Here is a 20,919-nt window from a genome sequence, read left to right on the forward strand (position 1 = left end):
TTTCATCCTGGACACTACAGAAAATGGGCTTAAAGTGTAAAAAACCGAACTTCTCCTTTAATGTGCTAACGAGATAGTTATGTTGCTATCTTGAGAAGAAAAAAGTTAAAAATGAAAAATCAAATATGGCTGCTCTCGGCTTCCGTAGTTATAAACACTTTTATGTTGTTTAAAAACCTTAGCACTCTATGTTTCTAGAAGCATAATCATATGCGGTGACTCATAGATAGAGAGAGGTGCTGAATGGAGCTTTGTCACACTGTTGTTTATCAGATAGATTTGGAATAATGAGGCTTTTAAATAACTGCTTCAGAAATCGAGGTAAATGAGGCAGCTTTGTAAGCTTCACAGTTTTTAAGTTTTTAGTTTATAAAAATCCGATAAAGAGACAAAAAATAGATGATCTCTCTGAGAGGATATTTCTAAAAGCATGAAAAGTTCATAAAAATAATAAAAAAAACACCTGGGTAAACATTGCAGCTTTAGAATTATGGAAACCTGACTCATAAAAACTCAGAGCACCTGCCTTATAGGAGTCAGCAGACTCAGGCATTCAGAGCAGCGCTGTAGGTGTAGGAAATCGCTCCACAGTCAGGATAAAGCTGACCTGTTTCTAAAAATGAACAGATGTAAAGACTCTTCTATCTGAACATGAAAGTACAGATTCACCGCCTTCGTTTTGCGTCAGAACGCTCAGAAACGGCAACCAAAGCCCAGCCTCGGTGTGCCAAGCATGAATAATTAATTTTTCTCACTTTGATGTAAGCATTCTTCTTCTGCCATTTAGCCTCTTGAATAATCTTGTAGGTTAAGTGGCTCTGTGTTTTTGCAAGCTGCTCAGAAGGCTGATGTTCCACAGCTTTATTTATCAATAGCCTTACATGAACAGAATAAAAAATAAATATGGATCCAGGCTCAAAATGAACACCTTGATATGTGCTTTAGAATGGCTTTGTCTGCATTCAAACCCAGGTTTAAAGCCTTGCAGGGCAGAATAAAGCCCACTGCTCTCATTAAGGCATAGAAAAGAAAACAAACATTCATGTTCAGGTGTTTTATGAAACATGTTAATTTGGAAATTGCCTACATACCAAATTCAACGATTGTTGTTCTCTACTTCAAAAAACCCTTTAGGTTTTAAAATTGAAAAATGTTCTATTTTCTTTTTATATATTTTGTTATTTAAAAAGTCAATGTATAACATGGATGCACTAAAATCAGCATTTTATTTTGTTGTTAAATGCTGTTTAAAGTAACAGATTATAATTAAAAATGTCTCCAGACCTTTACTGGTTGAGGATTTTCTTTATTCAGACCCTGCTGATTTTTAATTGGTTATCCCTGATCTTAAGTGTGAATTTTTTCTGGCTGCAGATGCAATTTAAAATGCATTTTGTTGCGTTGTCATAGAAATAGATTTGGTTAGTTTTCAGGCCAGAGATTGCTGTTGCATTAACAGTGTGCAGGCTGTGCTTGGAGGTGACGTGAACAGAGATGAGTGTGTTTAACTTCAGAGACAGCTAAGTTGAAGACAGTGTTCTCCTGAAATATTCAGCAGTGCAGGCATCAGTGGGCTTCAGACCACAGCAGCAAAGTAGGTCAGTAGAGATTTTCTGTTCAAAGTGCTGATGGATGTTTGTGAATAAATCAAAAATGAGGGTAAATCTTAGCAAAAGCCAAACAGTTTATTATTTGGAACTAAAAAACAGGCTTTAAATCAATTCTTGTGATTATGCCTAAATGTATTGAATATGTCCTCTTTAGTTTATTTGAAGTCAGACTCTCTGTAACAGGTTTCTAATCTTGCATTCTTATAAAGTTTTTATCTGCTGAATTTCTCCTTAAAAACAAAAATGTTATTGTTATTATTCCTCTTTCTAGATAAAGTGAAAATGAAAATCTTTTTGTCATAAAAATAAAGCAAAGATTTTGTCAGTAGCTTAGCCGGTTCTCTCTATATCAGAAAATCTATATATGGTTAAACTTCTTCAAATATCTGTGACATAATTATTCTGAGTCTTCTTTTAAAAGTGGCAAATTGAAAATTACTTTTTCTCTTCTATTTTATATTTTTTCCCATAAACTCCAGCTAAGAAATGCTGAGAAATGGTAAATTGTAACACCATTCATTCATTCATAGACTGTAACTATACAGAAGTCTTTTCCTGATTGGTCATAAGTTGCTTATATTAGTACTTAGTGCCTGGTGCACTGCAAAAACAAGAAATAAGTTAAAATTTCACAAATTAAGTGTATTTCCCCTTAATTGGAGTAGGTAAATAAGATGATCTGCCAATGGAATGAGTTTCTTTACCCTTAAACAAGATGATTAGATAATATGCACATGCAATTGATTTTTCTTATTCTAAATGTAAATTTTCTTGTTTTATTGGCAAAGTGTCTCACTTACCTCTTTAATTCCAGAACAAATGCACTTCTTTTAAGAAAAAATATTATATATATTTATATTTTTGGCAGGGTATCCATGTAGAATCACTAATCCGACCAGTCCTTGATCTAAATCTTTTTGAAGGTCCACTCTCTGCGTTGTACAAGGATCTTAGCATGGTCCCCCCCACCCTGCTGAACTGTTTGGATCCCCTGGAAAGCCAGCAGGTCCGGGAGCTGCTAAAAAGGCTCGGAGTCCATGAAATGGAGCCGCAGGAGCTGCTGGAGCAGCACATCTACCCCACCATCAACGGCAACAAATGGAAGGTAAGACAACTTCAACACTGCAAAAAATATAAATCTCAATAAGTTATTTTTTCTTAAAATAAGTGTGTTTTTCCTTGATTTGAGGAGGTAAGTAAGACACTTTGCCAATGGAACAAGACAATTTCCTTTTAAAATAAGAAAAAACTATTTTATCGTCTTATTTCAAGTAAATATTATCTAACTATCTTATTTTAAGAGTGAAAATACTCATTCCATTGGCAAATCATCTTATTTACCTGCTCAAATTAAGGCTAAATATACTTAATTTAAGCCATTTTTTACTTATTTCTGGATTGTTTTTGCAGTGGTAAGGTGAACAAATATCACAGAGAAACCTTTGGAAATTGTTTTATTTAACCTTTTTCTCTTAATTTTGTTTTATTCCTACCTGATCTTCCTGTCTATTCCAACTCAAGTCAAAGCCTCAGTCGGTGGTTGTCAGTTACTTGGTTTTCATCAAGCAGCACTCCTCCTCTAGCCAGGAGTACTCAGACATCGCAGTACCCGTCCTCACCTGCAGGGGGCTGCTGTGCCCGGCTACCGAAAGAGTGCATTTCTCTGAGGAGTACGGCAACATCAACCTGCCTAAAGCTCTGCCTGGTAGGAACAACAGACGCACAATCAAACAGACGTTCAAAGCTCGTTTCAGACTGCAGAGATGCATTAAGAGTCTCAGATCTTCTGAGATCACCTGTGTTTGATTCTCAGTCTAGAAATGTGTGTTAAAAAGAAAAACATTAAAATTGGAGGAAATATTGAACAGGACACAATGTGAGTGTTATAGAAGTAGCTGTGAAGCGTTTATAATACTGTGGGAAAAACAGATCCATAACCTACCTACCTACCTTCCTTCTTCCTTCCTTCCTTTTTTACATAAAAGTAAAAAAAACAAAAGAAAAGCAAAGAACACCAATTATCAATAAGTATATTGTTTATATTAACAGTAAATAATCTAAGATCTAAAAAAATCTAAAATCTTCCAAAATTGTGTTTTTTTTATATTCCTTTCACCTACAGAATATATTCTTGTTTAAGTGTTTACTCTTGACCTTGTAGAAATAAAAAAGCATAGAGTAAATGTCGAACTTCCTACCCCGCCTGCATCCTTGGTTTTTATGTTTAATGTTTATTATTTCAGTTTTTCTTCCATGTATTTGCTTATGATCTGTTGGTGATAAGGATTTTAAAAACTCTATCAAACCCATTTTGTTAGGATCCATCTCTGATAAACTGATGCATTTTTTATGCGTTTGAAGGCAAATATTTAATGTGGAGATGTGAGTTTTCTAGTTAATTTTCCTTTAAAATAACAAATGTCTTTTAGCTTTTTTTGCCTTCCATTGCTGCCAGAACCTGAGGTTACTTTGACTCAGCTTGTCATAGAAATATAGTTGCCATGTTACAGTCGGTAATTCTAAAAATCAACAAAGCAGATTCATCAAACTGATATTTTACCTTACTTAGATGATTAATAACTAAAAATAGCTTTTAAAAGCTTCACACACTGTTAGCTGCTTACCTTTCTGTTTTCTTCGTGGTTTTTTTGTTTTTATTCTCTTGTTCAACCTTCATCTCGCTGCCTGTCTGCTCTCCCCTCCACCAGGCTGCGACTGGATCCTGCTGAGTCCCTGTTACGTGGAGTCAGACGGCGATGTAGCGGGATGGAGAGAGCTGTTCAGCACACTGGGCGTCAGAGACGGCCTCATCATCCGCAAAGAGCGCCGGAAGCTCACCTCTGCAGAGCTGGTGAGGAGGGCATCTTGTTACAAGATCAAGGGATCCAAATCATTTTAATTATGTAAAATAAGCCACTTTATTTGTACCATTAAAATGCTGTTATATACTATCAGTCATTTAAAAATCCATTTAAAAATAATGAAAAAGTTACTTTTAAATCTACTTAAAAATCATCTTTATTCTGTTATACAACACTGATAAATCCGGTTAATTGTTTTTTTAAATTAGTGACGCTAGTTCCCCTGCAATAACTCTCCTAGGAAGAGACAGGGAACAGGTGAGCCAGGTGTACTTTCTATTGGAAAGAACTACAGAGCCGTGGCTTTAACCTGGATAGAGACACAGCTAAACTGGGTCAGATGTCGCTTTGATGGAAAGAGACGAAACACAAAACTCATAATAAAATAACTGATGTGAACAATTTAATAACGGAGAGTAGCAGACGAGATAAGGGCGAGGAAAAGCGGTCAGTATGTTCCCCAGCACATAAACCCTGAGGATCATAATTACAAATATAACCCTGGACCTCACAGTCTGTGAGCACGCTGGAAGAAAACCTCTGGATGGGTTGTGAGAGCAGCTGAGGATCCTGTTCTGCATCAGTGAGTCATCGTGACGAATAGGTTAGTGATTAAAGAGGAAAATGTGAGGGATTATGAGTCAGACCGAGAACAAGAGATCCGTGGTGGCTTTGAGGCAGAGAAAGGTGACTGATGTGACATGTCGACATCCCACATTCCTGCTTTCCTCTTTTATCCTGGGCTACAGCTGCAAGGGATATAACATGGATATAAGATGAGACAATTACTAAGCGAGCAGCTGTGATTTCTTCATACATCACACGAAAAAAAAAAAACTGTACTCAGCTCAAACAGTACACCCTGCATGCTAATAATACCTGGAAGTTATGGAAGGATTATATGGAAAGGTCACAGAGAGGAAAATCTATGAAAATATCTAAACTCTGGAAGAGCCCAATTTTCTCCTGTACTCATTATTCAACTCATTATTTCCCTGCTCTTCCGCCAGGCTTCGAGTCCTTGGTCAGCTGAAAGTTCAACATGGCGCCAAAGTCCAGGAAAGGACTTTGTGCTGGATGACTATCCCTGTGAGGAGTTCCAGGCCCTGGCCACAGCTCAGCTCCCAGACCCCGTTCTCCTGCAACAGAGGGTGGCTTTGTTACAGCTGCTGGAGACCAACTGGGACACCGGGTAACCCTCTGATCCGAAAATTGCAATTATGTGAAGATTCCTGTTGGGGTTTAAATGAATAGCTATGGATAATGGTTTAGGGATTATATTAAGACAGACTGTAAACCTTTTCACCTCTGCTGTAGCCATGAGGTCATTATTGATTTATGGAGGAGACCATGTCGGTCAGCAGAGTCAAGGGCAGATTAGACTTCTGCAACCGCACACATTAAATGTCGCTTGGGTCTGGTTGCAAACCTGTTTTCGGCGGAAGTGTTTATCTTCCAAAACAACAACGGCGCGTCTGCAAGACATCCCGGTCACTGAGATGGATCTAGAGTTGCTAGACATTGAAGAGGAACAGGTGCTGTTAATGGAGTTGGCAAAAAGACAACTCCAGGCCACTGGAGCGACAGTGGCGTTGGATGTAGGAGTTTGCCCTGAAATCGAAGGACGGTTCAAGCCGGCTCTGACTTTCAGTGTCGTTGTGTCCTGACTTGAAAAAGCACTATATAAGTACATGCCATTTACCATTTACAAAGGAGAGCACATAGGTTCTCTATTGTAGTTGTTCCTCAGTTTTTATAAAAGGCGCGTCCCGGCATCGAATCGAAAAGGACGACCACACAGCCAGCTGGAAAGGCATACCAAGAACCAATCACAGCTGCTTTTTGTCTGCGTATTTCCGCTTGAGGTCTATGCGGGTTTGCGACTGTCTGACACATAGTCGGACGCAGGAGGCGTGGTCGCCCGCATAGAGACAGATTTGACGTTTGCAGAGGCAGATCTGACCACCCGAGCAGATCTGGTACCTACACCGATGGTGATCAGTCACCTGCAACAGCATAGCTGGATAAGGCCAGGCCCTTCCTCTAACAAACATTTTCTCTCCCTGTTTGAAGTTAAAAAAACAAAACGTTCCTAGCAGGGCTAATGCCTGTAACAGTTCAAATAAAATAATGACATTTACATTTTTCTAACATTCTTTCTTCCAGACACTGTTACTCTCAGTACCTCACAGCTCAGCTTATTGACAGCGACAGGCGACCAGTCAAGAACACCAGGTCCTCCTTCTACTACTTATTGTCCCGTCTGGAATGGGTGCCTGCTTATCGGCCAACAGAGGAAGAAAACCAGAAGAGACAGTACCTCTGTCCGAGCTCAGTCTATCTGAAATCAGACGAGGTCACCAGGCTGCTGGGGATGCACGTCTTTTATGTGGACATGAGCTCCAGCGCCTTCAGCAAAGCTCTAGGTGAGAACAAAAAATTCCGAACGCCAGTCCTGATGTAGTGGACCTGTTTGAACCGTCCGTCTCAATTCCAGGGATGAGAGAAACTGTCTCAGTGGATGTTCTGATTGAGTTCCTGAAGAAGTGGTGCATCAAACCTAAAGAGGACAATCAAGAAGGAAGCTCAGCCGAAGAGGAGACGGAGGGGGCGCAGTTCACTACAACCGTAGAGCACATTCACAACGTCTACACCTACCTGGATGACAAATGTAACCAGAGAGACTTGAAGGAGCTCTTCCAGCACACCCCCGCTGTGTTTGTAGGAAGTAAAAGGTATAGTGTGCAGACCATGCGCAGCCGTTTGGTTTAACATTTGGGTTTAACCCTAAAGCACTGTGTAAAACTTCCTGCAGGCCTGATGATTGCGTCTGCTCGGGACGCTTCTACCACCTGAAGGAGGTGTGCTGGAGTGACAACACAGAAATGTTCAAGCGTTACAAACTGCTAACTCAGAAAGAAGACAACCCCAACCTGCAGCCCAAAGTGCTGGCTCCTTTTTACAGCCAGCTGGAGGGAATGAGGGACTTCTTCCTGAAAGTAAGCTCCTCCGATAAGGTCGTTCTAATATATCCGGCTAACAACATTCACAGCAAAGGTTGCTGTTTAACCTTTTTAAATCACTCAGACTGAGTCACACATGTGACGTCACCCTGGGACCTTTCATTCCTCTCATACGGCTCGTAAACCTAAAAAATATCCAGGTTCTGGGGCGTGCAGGTGGTGCAGTGGTTAGTGTGCACGACCCATGTACATGTACGTCAGGGGACTTAGTCATTCTTCACCTTCACTAAACATGGATATACTTTAGTATATTCTTCTGTAAAATGAGTCTTATATTTCCGTTTTGTACTCGAGGAATCAACCTCTGCCATTTCACAGGATGCACAGCTTTGAGTGGTAACTAGGTGAGAGTAAACCGAAAATGATTGGATTATCAGTGCGATCTCTGACAACCAGTCTCCTGAAACGCTCGTTGAAGAGAGCATCGCTTTGAACAGATTAGGTCAAGTTTCACTAGCAACCTCCTCCTCACACCCCGCTCTCTCTTGTTGTGTCTGTGCAATCAAATCATTTCTAATCCGCACATGATGCCCGAATTATTGTACTGCCTGCATGCTCTCACTCGCATAAAAAAAACACCATCTCGAAGAGTCTAAAATCTGGGATAATTTATCCGACTCGTGGGCTTCCGTGAATCCCGGAACTTCCAGGAGACTTGGGATGTCTGCTTTTCAGTGTATTAATATTAGTTTGCCTGCTGAGTTAGCCCATACTTAAAAAAAATACTAAAAATCAAATTTTATTTATAATATTTCTAATACCACATTTTACAAGAAATGATTGTGCTTAGAGAAACATGAGGTGGGATAAAGAAGGAAATGTGCACCAATGTGAGGTAGTGATGCATCTGTGGTTATATCTGTAGCGGCTGAACGTTGAGGACAGTCCCAGCATGAAGCAGTACGTGGGTTTGTTGGAGCTCATCTGCTCCTCTGCAGCCATACCGACTGCTGAGGTGCTGCAGGACGTCTCTGCGCTCTACGCCAAACTCGGTAAGGACTTCAGCTGCAGACACTTTCTCACTCCGTGTCTCACACTTCTTCACTCTGTCCCATCTGTTAACAAGTCTTGTCTTCAAGAGGAAGTAAGACATTTTGCTACATCCTGACTAGTTTTCTTTGTCTGATCATCTTTATTGTAATGAGTACCATTCAGTATTAAATTCTTAATAATTATTCATACCCTGTGAACTGTTTCACAGTCTGTCGCATTTTACTAGATTTTCTTTCTTGCAACGGGACTTCAAATTGTTGTTGATAGAAGCTGCTCTTAAATATGTGTTAAGTTGTTTTGCAATGAACAATTCAGACTTCATTATGGGCAAAGATAATAATTACCATGCAGTTTATTGAAAGCAGGAAAATTCTTCTTTTTCATCATAACATTCTAACCACTTTGAATTTTGCAGCAGGTTAGTACAAATGCAGTAAGACTGCATGCAACTGTCTAAATATATTTACATGCAGGATGTTAATACATGTCCCTAAATGCAGCAAATCCATTAATGCAGGATCAAAGGCTTCCTGCACAGACCCGATATTGCATATTTTCATTGCAATAATGCATATGTAGATATTTGCCCCCGAAATGTAGCTGTAGTTTAAATTGTTCTATATTATTCCTAATTGCATTTGTGTCATTTTCTCCTCACTGTTAGTCTGTCACTTAAATCCACTGAAGCGTCTAAACGTTTGTGATGGTAATGTGCAATGAGTTAAAGTTAAAAGGGTGCCATCACCTTTGTGTGTAAGCTCATGTTACTAACAGCTCCCACATGTAAACAACCTTCCCATAATAGAAGGTGGTGATATGCAGGTCAGTCAGTAGTCAATTTGAAGCAATGTGCTAGAATAAAAGATTACCCATAAGTAGATTTAGATAAAAAATTACAACAAAAATGTGAGATGACTCGTCTTGTTGCAACAAGTTGGGATTAATGTGGCACCATTAAATACAGTGATATACATAAATACAGTGATATCATTTATTCTATTTTCACAGCTCATAAATGTAAGCGCAAAGTGACTGGAGAGCAGGAAAACATTCCTCAGAGCAGATTTGATAAGAATTATACCTCCCAGTTGAAAGGTGAGTAACATGCCCCTTACCTCTTTAATCAGACAAACCCTCTGTTGAGACCCAACATGCTGTCTGTCGGTGGGGAGAATTTGGTGCAGCAGCCTGGAAAAACTCTCCCAGGAGAACGAAGGAAGAAAGGAGTGATTTATAGTGCAGATTCATCATCTATCTTAGAGGCACTTTGTATTTTAAATCCTGCCTAAAATGTGAAATATTTAGTAACCTGCAGGGGTGTATTCTAAAAATGGTGGACTTTACTGGGTTCTTCGCCCGGCAACACGGATCATTTCAGCCGCAGCATCAGTAAGCAATTAAAGGGACAGGTTGCAGCTGCTTGCATCACCTCTCTGGGTTTCACACAAGTTATTTACCTCCAGCGTATGGAGTTTTATTCTGGAAAGTTAATTTTTCTACTTGTTTTCTTATCTAGTTTTGGTCAGTCAGCAATGTGAAACATGGAGTTGAAATAATCTGTCTCCCCCAAACACTCACTGTTGATTTGATTAATTTTAAACAGAGAAACAAACAGTTTGATCCAAAGCGAGTGATTGGATCTTGCTGTCCTTTGTCTCTCCATTCAGTCATGGTGTCTGACAAGCGGGTCTTCCCTACGAAGGACAGTTGGGTGAGTCTGAGACATAAACCCATGATCAATGATGACAAAGAGCTGGAGAAGATCTTCAAGCATCGCAATGAGGTCTGTCTCCTCCACCTGCCACCACCAGAGAAGAAGAGCGTTCAAAAGAGTAAGACTGGTACGAAGCTGCCGCCTGAAGGATCTCAAGTTCTTAATCTCATGCAGTGTTTTAAAAGATTCTTACTTGCTGTGTGGTCGACGGGCAGGTCAAGCAGGCACAGGAGATCGAGCCACTAAACCCGCCTTCAAAGAGGAGGACAGACTCTCCTTCCTGGAGATATGCGGCGTTCGTCAGCTCTCCGACTGCGTGAAGTCCCAGTCCCAAACCGAGAGCTGGAGGCCCTGTCCACCCATGCAGTCCCTGGTGCGCTCGGTCATCCCCTACATCCAGAGGTTCCTCTACCACCGTGAGGAGCTGGCAGAGGTTTACTCTGAGCTGAAGGACAGGAACATAGCAGAGAAACTCAAGAGCCTTTCCTTTGGACAGGTGGGCAAGTCATTTTGAGAGAAATTCCCCTCTAGATGCTCTCATTTCTAGAGAGATGTGAACTGACATGTTGTAGAATCTGGAGTATTTTGGTTTTTCTCTACCAGTATTTGCTTGTGATATGAAAAAAAAACCCTTCTGGTAATATATCATAATTTTTGGCTGCCTGATATTATCTTAATCTTTCAGTTCCTAGTAGTGTTGCACAGATACCAGTATCGGGCAGGGCCCCGATCCAGCACTAAAATGGCGGTATCGGTATCGGCGAGTACCAACAAATAGGGCAGCGATACCATTTTGAGGGACAAAAGTTTAATAAACTATTGTCACCCACTCCTGGTAGGCAATAAAAAGTTCTTTGTATTAGTCTTTGCTTCACAAAGGTAGGCAGCAGCTTGACAAAGCCATGATGGCAATTATTTTACATCCAAGTAGTATGCAGTTCTTCATATATATACATATATGGGGAGACAGTGGCGTCGGATGTAGGAGTTTGCCCTGAAATCGAAGGATTGACGGTTCAAGCCCCGGCTCCGACTTTCAGTGTCGTTGTGTCCTTGGGCAAGACAGTTCACCTGCATTGTCTACTGATGGTGGTCAGAGGGCCCCGTGGCGCCAGTGTACGGCAGCCCCGCTTCTGTCAGTGAGCCCCAGGGCAGGTGTGGCTACAGTGTAGCTTTCCACCATCAGTGTGTGAGTGTGTGCGTGAATGGGTGAATAACTTAACAACTTAATGTAGTGTACTATATAAGTACAGGCCATTTACCATCAATTTCAAACAGATGGTATCGGTATCGGCCAATAATGCACAGCCAGGTATTGGGTATCGGCCAAAAAAAGGCATTAGCGCAACACTAGTTCCTAGTATCCTAGTTTTTAAAGCAAAACATTTTTACCTGAAAAAGAAAAATGAGCTACCTCTGTACCACCACTCTGGCAGATGGCGCTGTGGAGCCCTTTTGCTGTGCAGAGCAGCACTATATCTGTAGTTGAGGCAATCAGGGACTGCCTCAAACCCCAAGCTACATGGATACCAAGATAACTGAACGATCAATATCATCTGACGAACATAAACAGGGGTTGCTTTTTCATAGCGGACTGCTATTTTGATAGCAGGAAAAATATCTTAATATATAAAAAATATCTCAATGTATGATGATATTGCAATATAGTGATAATACCGTATCGTGACACGAATCGTATCGCAACACCCATGCCGATACTAACCCCTAGCATTTGCCCATCTAGATGAAGGGTTGTCCTTCTTAGCAGCGTGCCTTAATGAGTCAGAGTCACTGGGTTTTTCATGTAGGTCAACTTCATATTTGGTCACTTTAATCTTATCTTCCCACTTTAGGTTCTGTGATGTTTTAATATATCACAAAATAAATGGATCTGGGTTTGGATTCCTGCCTCTTCTGCTGAAACCAACATACTTACAATCTAATTCCATCTCACTGCCTGTTCTCAGGTGGGGAAGCTGTATATTCGCTACCAGCTGGACATCGCTGAAGGAGAGGCTCCAGTGATAGAGCTGAAGGATGTCATCTGCCTGCTGACAGATGAGAAGGAGTTCTACATCCAGATGGACCACATCACAGAGAAACTGGAAATCCTGAGGTTTGTGTGCTGCTCAAACTTTCACCTGAAGCCTTAAGCGTTCATCAAACCATTGCTGTTCGTATCATCTGGTCGCACCGAGTCGCCTCTTCTGTTCTGTACATTTTCTTCTTTTTATAGATATAGTCTGTGCAGATAGATCTATCTGTCATAGAGGGAGTGTGGTTTAAACTGTCTTCTGGATACATTCTTTCAGTTATGCTCATTTAGATAGGTGAATCTTAAATCATCTCATAGTGCCTCTAGTAATCTCTTCTAAGCCCTAACTTCTTTGATCCTGGGGTTAAGTAAAATACACTTTTTTTGTTATACAGTCTGAAAAAATCTGGAGCAGTTAAAGCGCTCTGAGTAAAGCATTTTTATACTCTGAAGAAATACAGAAATTTGTAATCCTGGTTTTAAATCCTTTCCTTTCATCCAAAAGAACTGAACTTTTCATCGAATCTGAAAACGTACAAAATGTACCAATGACAATATGAATCCCTGCTGTTGGCCTTACAGGTCTGCTCTGAAGGGATGCTGGTTTTTATGTGTTTGTTTGTTGCTGTAACATAACCATCTGTTCCAGGAAAATCAACTGGTTGATTTAACCGTGAAATGTCTGAGATGAGGTTGTTTATTTGTTGCAGTGAGTTGGTGAAGCTCTTCTGCACTGAGAGCAGCCACAGAAAAGACCTGAAGCACTTCCTGAGCATCGCCATAAACAGCGTAAGTGATATACGATCGCTAATCCTCTCCCTTTAAAGAGAGTCCTCTCTCGCTCAGAGACTCGCTTCCTGTCACCAGCCCTCACTGTAGCTACAAGAAATGGCTTTTTTCCCCCCGAGGGGAGTTATACTGCGGCTTACCGTTAATCTCTGCAGAGGGGCTCACACTGGGCCTCCTCTTTGATCCTCCTCTGATGAAGGTGCTCTCCTCACCTCTTCTGCATTGAAGAACAAAGGCAGCTCATGGTGATCAAAAGAAAGTCTGCATAAAATTCAGCTGAATTCTTGGAACATATTGGAGTTATTTTCCTGATAAATTATGTTAGAAATTTAACATCGATTAATATTCAGGAATTATAAAGATACTAGAAACAGTTGTAACCTTTATCAAGGGTGCACTTTAAAAAAAGAAAAAGTCTAGTGAGCTTTACTTAACGAAATTTATTTTTTTATACAATTGGTGCACAAAAATGACAAAATAAAATCCTTCAGTTTTTCCATCAGTTTTTGAATTTATTATTGTTTGAATCTAAAAAGTTTCACCTTTATTTTTTAATTAACTGTTATGGAAATTTGAATTGCAAAAGAAGTAATATTAAACCACCGTCTACAGGATCAAAGGGCTCTGGACAGATTGATGAGGAAAGAGAACATCGGAGAGCTGCCCGCCGACGAGGAGCACTGGGAGGTTCCAGAGCCCCGCACGCTAGAGCCCACTATGGACAGAGGTACCAAACATTCACACCCACACAGCTGTGGGACTTCCATTGACTTCTATTGATTGCTTATTTTAAGTCCTTTCTATTTCCTAACCTTAAGAATAAACCTAAACATTACCAGAGCATTCCTATAGTCCTAAATCTAACTCTCCTCATGGTGACTAGTTGACTGATCAAGAACCAGTTAGATCCCACTAAGTAGCTTATTCCTGGGAAAATGGCCTCACAGACGGAGGTGAAAGATGGACGGAGACCGGATGACTGTGTCATAAAGCTCTAAAGATTGAATTGTGTGGGGATTTTTTTGTCATAAATACAAAAATACACCATGTTTGATTTCCATTTGTATTCATCCCTAATAAAACCATTTAAATACAATCCAGAGCACCCATTTACATTGATACAACCTCGTGTATAAATCCTTTCTAAACTCTGAGGTAAAGCTTTTAAACCTTCTGTTTGTATCCAATCCAACTTTATTTATTAAGCACATTAAAATTTCTCAAAGGACCAAAGTGCTGGAGAGTGAAACAACATAACACCATTACACAGACTCAAAAGAAATAAAACATACAGCATAAAAGACAAAATTAAAATCAGAACTATAAAATCTATAATAAAATAAAAATAAAAGTAATTTTAAAATAATGTATCACAGACTAAAATCAACATCTCACTCAGTTTAGAAAGCCAAGGAAAAGAGATGAGTTTTTAAGAGCAATTTAAAATCACATAAAGAAGTAGACAATTTAATTTTCTATGGAAGGTCGTTCCATACTATTGGAGCTGCACAGAGAAAGCACGATCGCCACAAAGCTTACGTTTAGATTTGGCACCTGAAGAAGCAGCTGATCGACTGACCTGAGCGAACAGGAGGGTGCATGAAGCTGCAGCAACTCACAAAGATAAGATGGAGCAAGCAATAAAATTAATCCTAGAATGTACAGTGAGCCAGTGTAATGAGGCTAAAATTGGGGTTTATAGGTAATGAGCATCCCTTTCAAAGAAGGTTGAGTGATTAAACATGAACATGTTTCAGCCAGGCACAACGTAAGCAGCCCAAAAAGACCTAGAGCTGCTGCGAAAAGAACCTCCACAGACTATCAACTCATAGCTAGCTGAATATAAATGTCTGCCGCATGTATCAGGCTTTTATTTGTGTGTTTGAAAGAGCATCTTTCCATTTCAGTAGGCATTACTTCATTCTTTTTCTCAAACATCCCTGAATAAATCTATCAGAGTTGGTTGGAACTTGAAGAAAATGTGAAACAGCATAAGAAGGAAAACTACATTTGAAATGTACTTTATATTCTGGACAGAATGATCCTCACTGTGTCTTCACTGAGGCGCTACGTTTACTCCATCCAGGCTGCGCTACTGATGCAGAGCCTTCTAGCAACACAGGGGAGCAGAGCTCTATATGGGGATTTAAAAAAAACAAAACAAAAAAAAGCTGCACTGTCAGTTTTTCTTGCAGATTTTGAAACTTAACTAAAACACAAATCAGAAAAAAATCCACCTGTTTCTTTCTCAGATACATATCTATTAAATCCAAGAAAAAAGGACAAACAGCAGGAAGAAAAAGCTAAACCCCATGATGTGTATTTATTTTCATCTTTAAAAGGAAACAAGTCGGCGTTCGTCAGCGACCTAAAGCCCTGTTTTTAGCTACAGCTGAGGAGCGTTTTGCTTCAACTGTTTATAAATTGGCAGCAAATGACAGATAATAGCTGTGTGCTAAAGAGCCGTTTGAATCGAATTTATTAACATTAACACATTAAACCACAAGAAGGACTAATAAAGAAAAGGTCAGTGGTGTAGCTGTTTGTCTAATTAGTTTTGTAAAAAAATACGGAGGGCAAATGTTTTTAATGTCCTCAACAGAGTTAAGCTGTTAATACATAAAAAAATGCTGAAGCACTTCTACAATGCAGACCAGAAGACACTTACTGACTGTAGATAAAGGAGAGGAATCTATCTATTCTTGATAACTGTTTCATTACATCAGCTCAGAGTTTATGAATGTTATCTAACTTTAATTTCAGATTAACATGCTGTCCTTTAAAATAGGGGTGAGTGTTGGCATGGATGTTTCGATACGATGCATGTCACGATATTTGGGTCACAATATGATATAATCATGATTTTGCAATATCACTATATATTTCGATATTTTTCTCAGCTATCAAATAAAATGTACAGATAAAAAAGCAAGTTCTATATATGTTTATAAGCAGATATTGATCATTTAGTTATTTTGGTATCCATGTTTTTTGGGGTTTGAGGAAGGCTACGTCTTTCACTGACTGCCTCAACTGTACCTCAAATTTAGTCTGGTTTCTCCTCATCGTATTAAATCACTCTCAGCTCTTTACTTTCTGTAACCAAACCAGCTTACCTCTCATTACCTCTTCAACAGCAGGATCATTCCTCCTCTTTTGTCCAGCTTCTTTAGTAGTTTCTCAGCTGCTTCACCTCTAAAGGTCATCCTTCTGTCCAGTACTCCATTGTTAAATAAGGAAAAACAGACAAAACTGAGTCCAGGTCATAACATAGGAACCTTATGCACAAGTTCCACTTATAAAATAGAAATACATCAATTCAGAAGTTATGAGACAGGATCTATCTGCCCCTGAACAATAATCACTCTGAATCATTTTAACACAGGTTTTAAAAGGAATGTGTGAAGTTAGGAAGCTGAGGCGGAGGCATTTCTTGCAAGAAACACACACACTCCCCCCAGGGGAACCAACCCACCCCCTGCATAAAGAACTTTCTCACACTTGACCATTTGGAGGGAAAAGAACTTGAGTTCATCAGGGCCGTTCGCTGTTAGGTTAATATATCTTTCACTGGCCAGATGCATCTCCTCAAAACAACAGTTCTCCCCTTCGTGCCATGAAGGAGGCTGTGTGACTCATTTATATATTTAATGACCTTCGTTTGGAGCCTGTAAGGCTACAAACAGACATACTTCAACATTTTTGCTCCACAAATGAAATAGTTGAGTTTTTGTCCTCCTTTGATTTAAAAGGCTGGGCTTTCCATGGCTGTGGGTCATCTCCACAGGTTTTTCTATACCCCTCTCCTACTTTGTCTTACTGTGTGTAATGCTGCCACCAGATTAGACAGTACTTTACTTTATTTGAGTGAAAATGCAAGAAAAAAACTTTTTTTACTAATAGACTTGTATCTAAATGGTCAGATGAAGTTGCTACCATTTATATAGCGTCCAATGGATGGGTGTGTGGGGTTTGTAGAGAGCAGAGGTTAAACCGAGGGAGTAAAAGTCTGTAGGTAAATTTGAAAGCATCCTGAAGCTAAGAGCTCCTGGTTTGATAGCACATATAGTTGTCAGTTTGGTGCAGTTTTAATTCCACAAGCCCCAGATCCCAAAAGATCATCAGCATCGATCCTGGTGTCCAGCCTGATGTTGATGTTTGAGAGAAAACTGAAGCATGAGATGAGTTTCTGACCTCCTCCTGCTGTCTGATCGACTGCAGCCTTCCCAGCTTTCTCTGTGACATTAAGGTTTTATCTTTGCAGCAACATCTTTCTCCCCTGCACAAGCAGGCTATCTGGTGTGGCTTTTTTCTTTGTGTGTGCTAACTTGGATGCAGCGACATAAAAGCACAGCTGATGCCAAAGCTTAGAGAGAGAGGAGAAAATCCTTCACTGCAGCAGAACACAAACATATACAAGGATGAAGAAGCTGAAGTCTTTGCAAGTCTGAAAGTCTCACTAATCTTTACCAAGTTTGAATTTGGTTCCTTGACGGTTCCTGAGCAATCTGGGTTTAGGGACATTTGAGTGTGACTGTCTGAGCCAGTTGGTTGGTGTCTGAAATGAACACGAGGGAGCCGGATTGGCCTTAAATCCAAAACTCATCAGTAAATTGTTCTTTCAGTTTATTCCAGGAGTCTGTCATCCGTCAGCTCCCCGGTGGAGCCAAACTGTCCCAATCAACCAGAGGGGGAGCAGACGCTGGCTTGCTGGCCTCCGCGAGCTCCTATGCTGAACGCAAGCAGCAGCCATGCAGGTACAGCAGCTCTTTCACAGACGTACAACACATCTGGTCATAAGCTTGTCTTTTAATGACCTTTTAATCCTGCTTTGTCCTCTAGGTCAGCAGAATAGTGAGGCTGTGGAGGCCGTCTTAAAGATGTGGCCCCCTCCTGCTGGTCCTAAAGACAGAGACCCAGAGAAGGAAGGAAAGCAGGAACCCAGGAGCAGCAGACCTGCAGGCCCTCAGAGAGACCCCAGCCATGATGCTGCAGCTGTCAGCACAGGTCTGAACACATCGATTCCCACTTTCCTCTCTATCCATAAAGTTTTCACATCCTCTTTCACATCTTCCAGCATCTTCACAACAAACTTTAGGGTATTATAGGGACCTTATGACCAACAATAAGTGTTACGTCTTAGAAAAGGCTGAAAAAAAAAGGATTAGGATTTTAAAAATTGAAAAAGTGTGGCAGGATTCTCAGTGAACTTTCTCTGAAAGGTTTGTGACTTCTAAGACACGTGCTCTTGACTTTGACTAGGCCGTTCCAACACTGACTGTAAGCATCAGCTCCATAGGTGCGACTCGTCTCTCTGGAGGTTCTCGAGTCTTTTTAGGTTCATTTTAAAATTACAATCTTGAGAGTAAAACAACTTTAAAGCTTGGAGAGTCTGAAAAATACACAAAGAAAAAAAAAACTGCCTCCCAGATTGAATGTTCAGCACATTGTGTTAAAGCTTCCTGTTCCATTTGGTGCCGTCTGTCACCCACCAGAACGCAGCCAGCGGACTGAGACCAGCGAGTCCCACAGAGCTGAGAGGAGAGAGGAAGGCCCGGCTCCTCCCAGACCAGAACCGACTCCAAAGCCTCCATCTGATCAGGCTTCAGAGTCCTCCAGCTGCCCGCCTCCTCCAACCAGCCTGTAGGTTTCTGCTACGTGCCTCAGTTATCTGATAATTCACACAGAAAGCTAACGTTGGTGTTCGTTGTTCTCTGTGTGCCTCCACCCCTCAGGGTGGGCCCCGAGGCGGTGGTGCCCTGCGGTACATTCCAGGGGACGGCAGCTGCCGGGGATTCTCAGCGTCCTCTCCTGAACATGGACTTCCCTCTGTGGGACAAAGACCAGTCTCCGCAGGCCACTCTGGAGGACATGGACCTCCCCTGTCAGATACCCAAAGCCGTCAGTACTCCCCCCAACCCCGGCATGCTGGGCTCCGTTAGTTCAGCTCCTGCCGTCCTCATCCTTAACTGCTCCGTTTCTTCTGCAGGTGGTTTTCTCAGACGAACAGATGGACCTGGTGGCGATCGGCGACTGGGGGGAGCAGCTGGTCAACTCCTTCCTGTGCCAGTGGAGAGACAGCGACGACCCCGGGCGGCCCACACACGTCCTGTGGTGCAATCAGAGCGGAGAGAGCGGCCAACCCTACGACTTCAAGCTCACTTTCGGCGAGGCGGGGGCCACATTCGTGGAGGTCAAATCCACCATGAAGAGAGAGAAATCCTTCATCCACATGTCGGCCAACGAGCTGGACTTCGCCCTGAAAGAGAAGGAGCGCTACCACGTCTACAGAGTGTACAGCGCCGGGGACGCTCAGAGCGTCCGTCTGTGCCGCATCCAGAACCTGGCGCAGCACCTCCACACCAAGGACCTGTCCCTGTTTCTCTTTGTGTAGCCGTTCATTTACTATTTGCACTTTTTCTCACTGACGATGTCGTTTTTAAAACCTTTTTAAAGTTTTATCTGCTGCTCAGCAGGCATTTAACCACAAACTTTATTTCAGCTGTTTTTTATTTAACTAAGCACTTTTTTAAAATTAAACGTTTTTACTTTCAATCGATACAAGTTTCTATGTCTGAAAAGGTGATTCCTGTCTCTTTAACTTCAGTGAATGTAATGAAGGTGAAATTTAGGGTAGTTTAATGTCATAAAACAATGTGGTATTATTGTTAACTGGAAGGAAAATGCTCCATGTTTGGTTCTTTTACAAATAAAAATATTTTAATTAATTACAGTCTGTATTTGTTCTCAACTTCCCTTTACTCTGATTCCCTAAAATAAAAGCAGGAGCAACCAATTCAGAAATATATCTAGAAATATCACCTTAAAGGAAAAAGAATCCATCTCTGTGTAATTTCACACTATTAGTCTGTTCTGTGATGGTTTCTTAGAGGAGTGGGGGCCACGGGGGACCCTAAGAAAAATAGGTTAAATAGGTATAGTAGAGTTTTTTTTCCCCATTATCATTAAATATGATATTTCTATAGCGCCAATTCACAAAACATGTCATCTCAAGATACTTTACAGTTCATTAGACCATACAGTTACACTGATTCAGTTTTCTATCTAAGGAAAACCAGTTGATTGCATTGACTAGAATGCAATCCCTCACACTAAGCATGCTTGTAGCGACAGTGGAGAGGAAAAACTCCCTTTTACCAGGAAGAAACCTCCAGTAGAACCAGGCTCAGTGTGAGCGGCCATCTGCTGAGGCCGACTGGGGTTCAAGGAGACAGAAGCAGAGATACAAAAAGCAGCTGTAAAAGGCGGCCCCGTCCTGGAGGCATTTTTTTTACACATTTTGAGCAAATTTAAGTTGTAACAAAATATTTACATGAAATATTTGGGGATTTAAATTTTAGCTCTCCAACCTTAGCAGAGAGGGAACCAAGATTACTTTATTCCCTTTTATGTGTTTCTAACAAGACCTTCTGGAGGTATTGACAGATATTAAGACAGGCCCTCCCACTACACACACACAGTTAAGAGGTTTTATAACTTTCGTTCTGTTATTTTCATCAACCTATTGCTGAAACATTTATTAATCGGTTAAAATGTGATGCGGCGTTGGAAAAAAAGTGTTTTCTTTAAGTTATACAAACAATCATAATTGGAAATGGGTACAATAAAGAAAATACCCTAAATGTAAGTACTTGTTTAAACATATTTTGTAGCATTGCCTGTTTGCAAAGTGTGCTTTCCAGACCAAAGGCTTGTGCTGTTCGGGGGTCTATATAAGGAAGGATGGACGGTGACTGAAATAATCAAAATGACAAAGTTTCAGCAGTACAAACCAACAGTTTGAACACATTTCTGTTCAGATTTTCGGAGCAACTTTTCTCAGGTGAGCAAGAAACACATCAAGCTTATCAGAAAGGAAGCCGACATCCAAAGC

At 40.8% G+C, this 20,919-nt stretch overlaps 1 protein-coding gene across 5 annotated transcripts in view; it reads left to right on the plus strand.

The window, feature by feature from the left end:
* The window catches only part of wu:fj29h11 (protein NO VEIN), a 64,212-nt gene extending 44,451 nt beyond the window's left edge, over positions 1-19,761 (plus strand). For 4 of the 5 annotated variants that reach the window (XM_038304326.1, XM_038304330.1, XM_038304332.1 and 1 more), the window contains 19 exons: positions 2,534-2,715; positions 3,132-3,315; positions 4,319-4,461; positions 5,482-5,663; positions 6,638-6,897; positions 6,969-7,206; positions 7,287-7,470; positions 8,360-8,486; positions 9,496-9,582; positions 10,155-10,328; positions 10,417-10,697; positions 12,169-12,317; positions 12,947-13,026; positions 13,633-13,752; positions 17,651-17,782; positions 17,868-18,032; positions 18,521-18,668; positions 18,761-18,926; positions 19,015-19,761. In XM_038304326.1, the coding sequence (XP_038160254.1) occupies positions 2,534-2,715; positions 3,132-3,315; positions 4,319-4,461; positions 5,482-5,663; positions 6,638-6,897; positions 6,969-7,206; positions 7,287-7,470; positions 8,360-8,486; positions 9,496-9,582; positions 10,155-10,328; positions 10,417-10,697; positions 12,169-12,317; positions 12,947-13,026; positions 13,633-13,752; positions 17,651-17,782; positions 17,868-18,032; positions 18,521-18,668; positions 18,761-18,926; positions 19,015-19,419 (3,407 nt within the window). In that variant the 3' untranslated portion in view covers positions 19,420-19,761. The remainder of the gene's footprint in view (positions 1-2,533; positions 2,716-3,131; positions 3,316-4,318; positions 4,462-5,481; positions 5,664-6,637; positions 6,898-6,968; positions 7,207-7,286; positions 7,471-8,359; positions 8,487-9,495; positions 9,583-10,154; positions 10,329-10,416; positions 10,698-12,168; positions 12,318-12,946; positions 13,027-13,632; positions 13,753-17,650; positions 17,783-17,867; positions 18,033-18,520; positions 18,669-18,760; positions 18,927-19,014) is intronic. The other variant, XM_038304331.1, reaches the window with a different exon arrangement.
* The last annotated feature ends 1,158 nt before the right edge of the window (positions 19,762-20,919 follow it).

Source organism: Cyprinodon tularosa, unplaced genomic scaffold (genome assembly GCF_016077235.1).
Source record: "Cyprinodon tularosa strain WSP-4 unplaced genomic scaffold, ASM1607723v1 ctg531, whole genome shotgun sequence".
NCBI classification, from domain to species: Eukaryota; Metazoa; Chordata; class Actinopteri; order Cyprinodontiformes; family Cyprinodontidae; genus Cyprinodon; species Cyprinodon tularosa.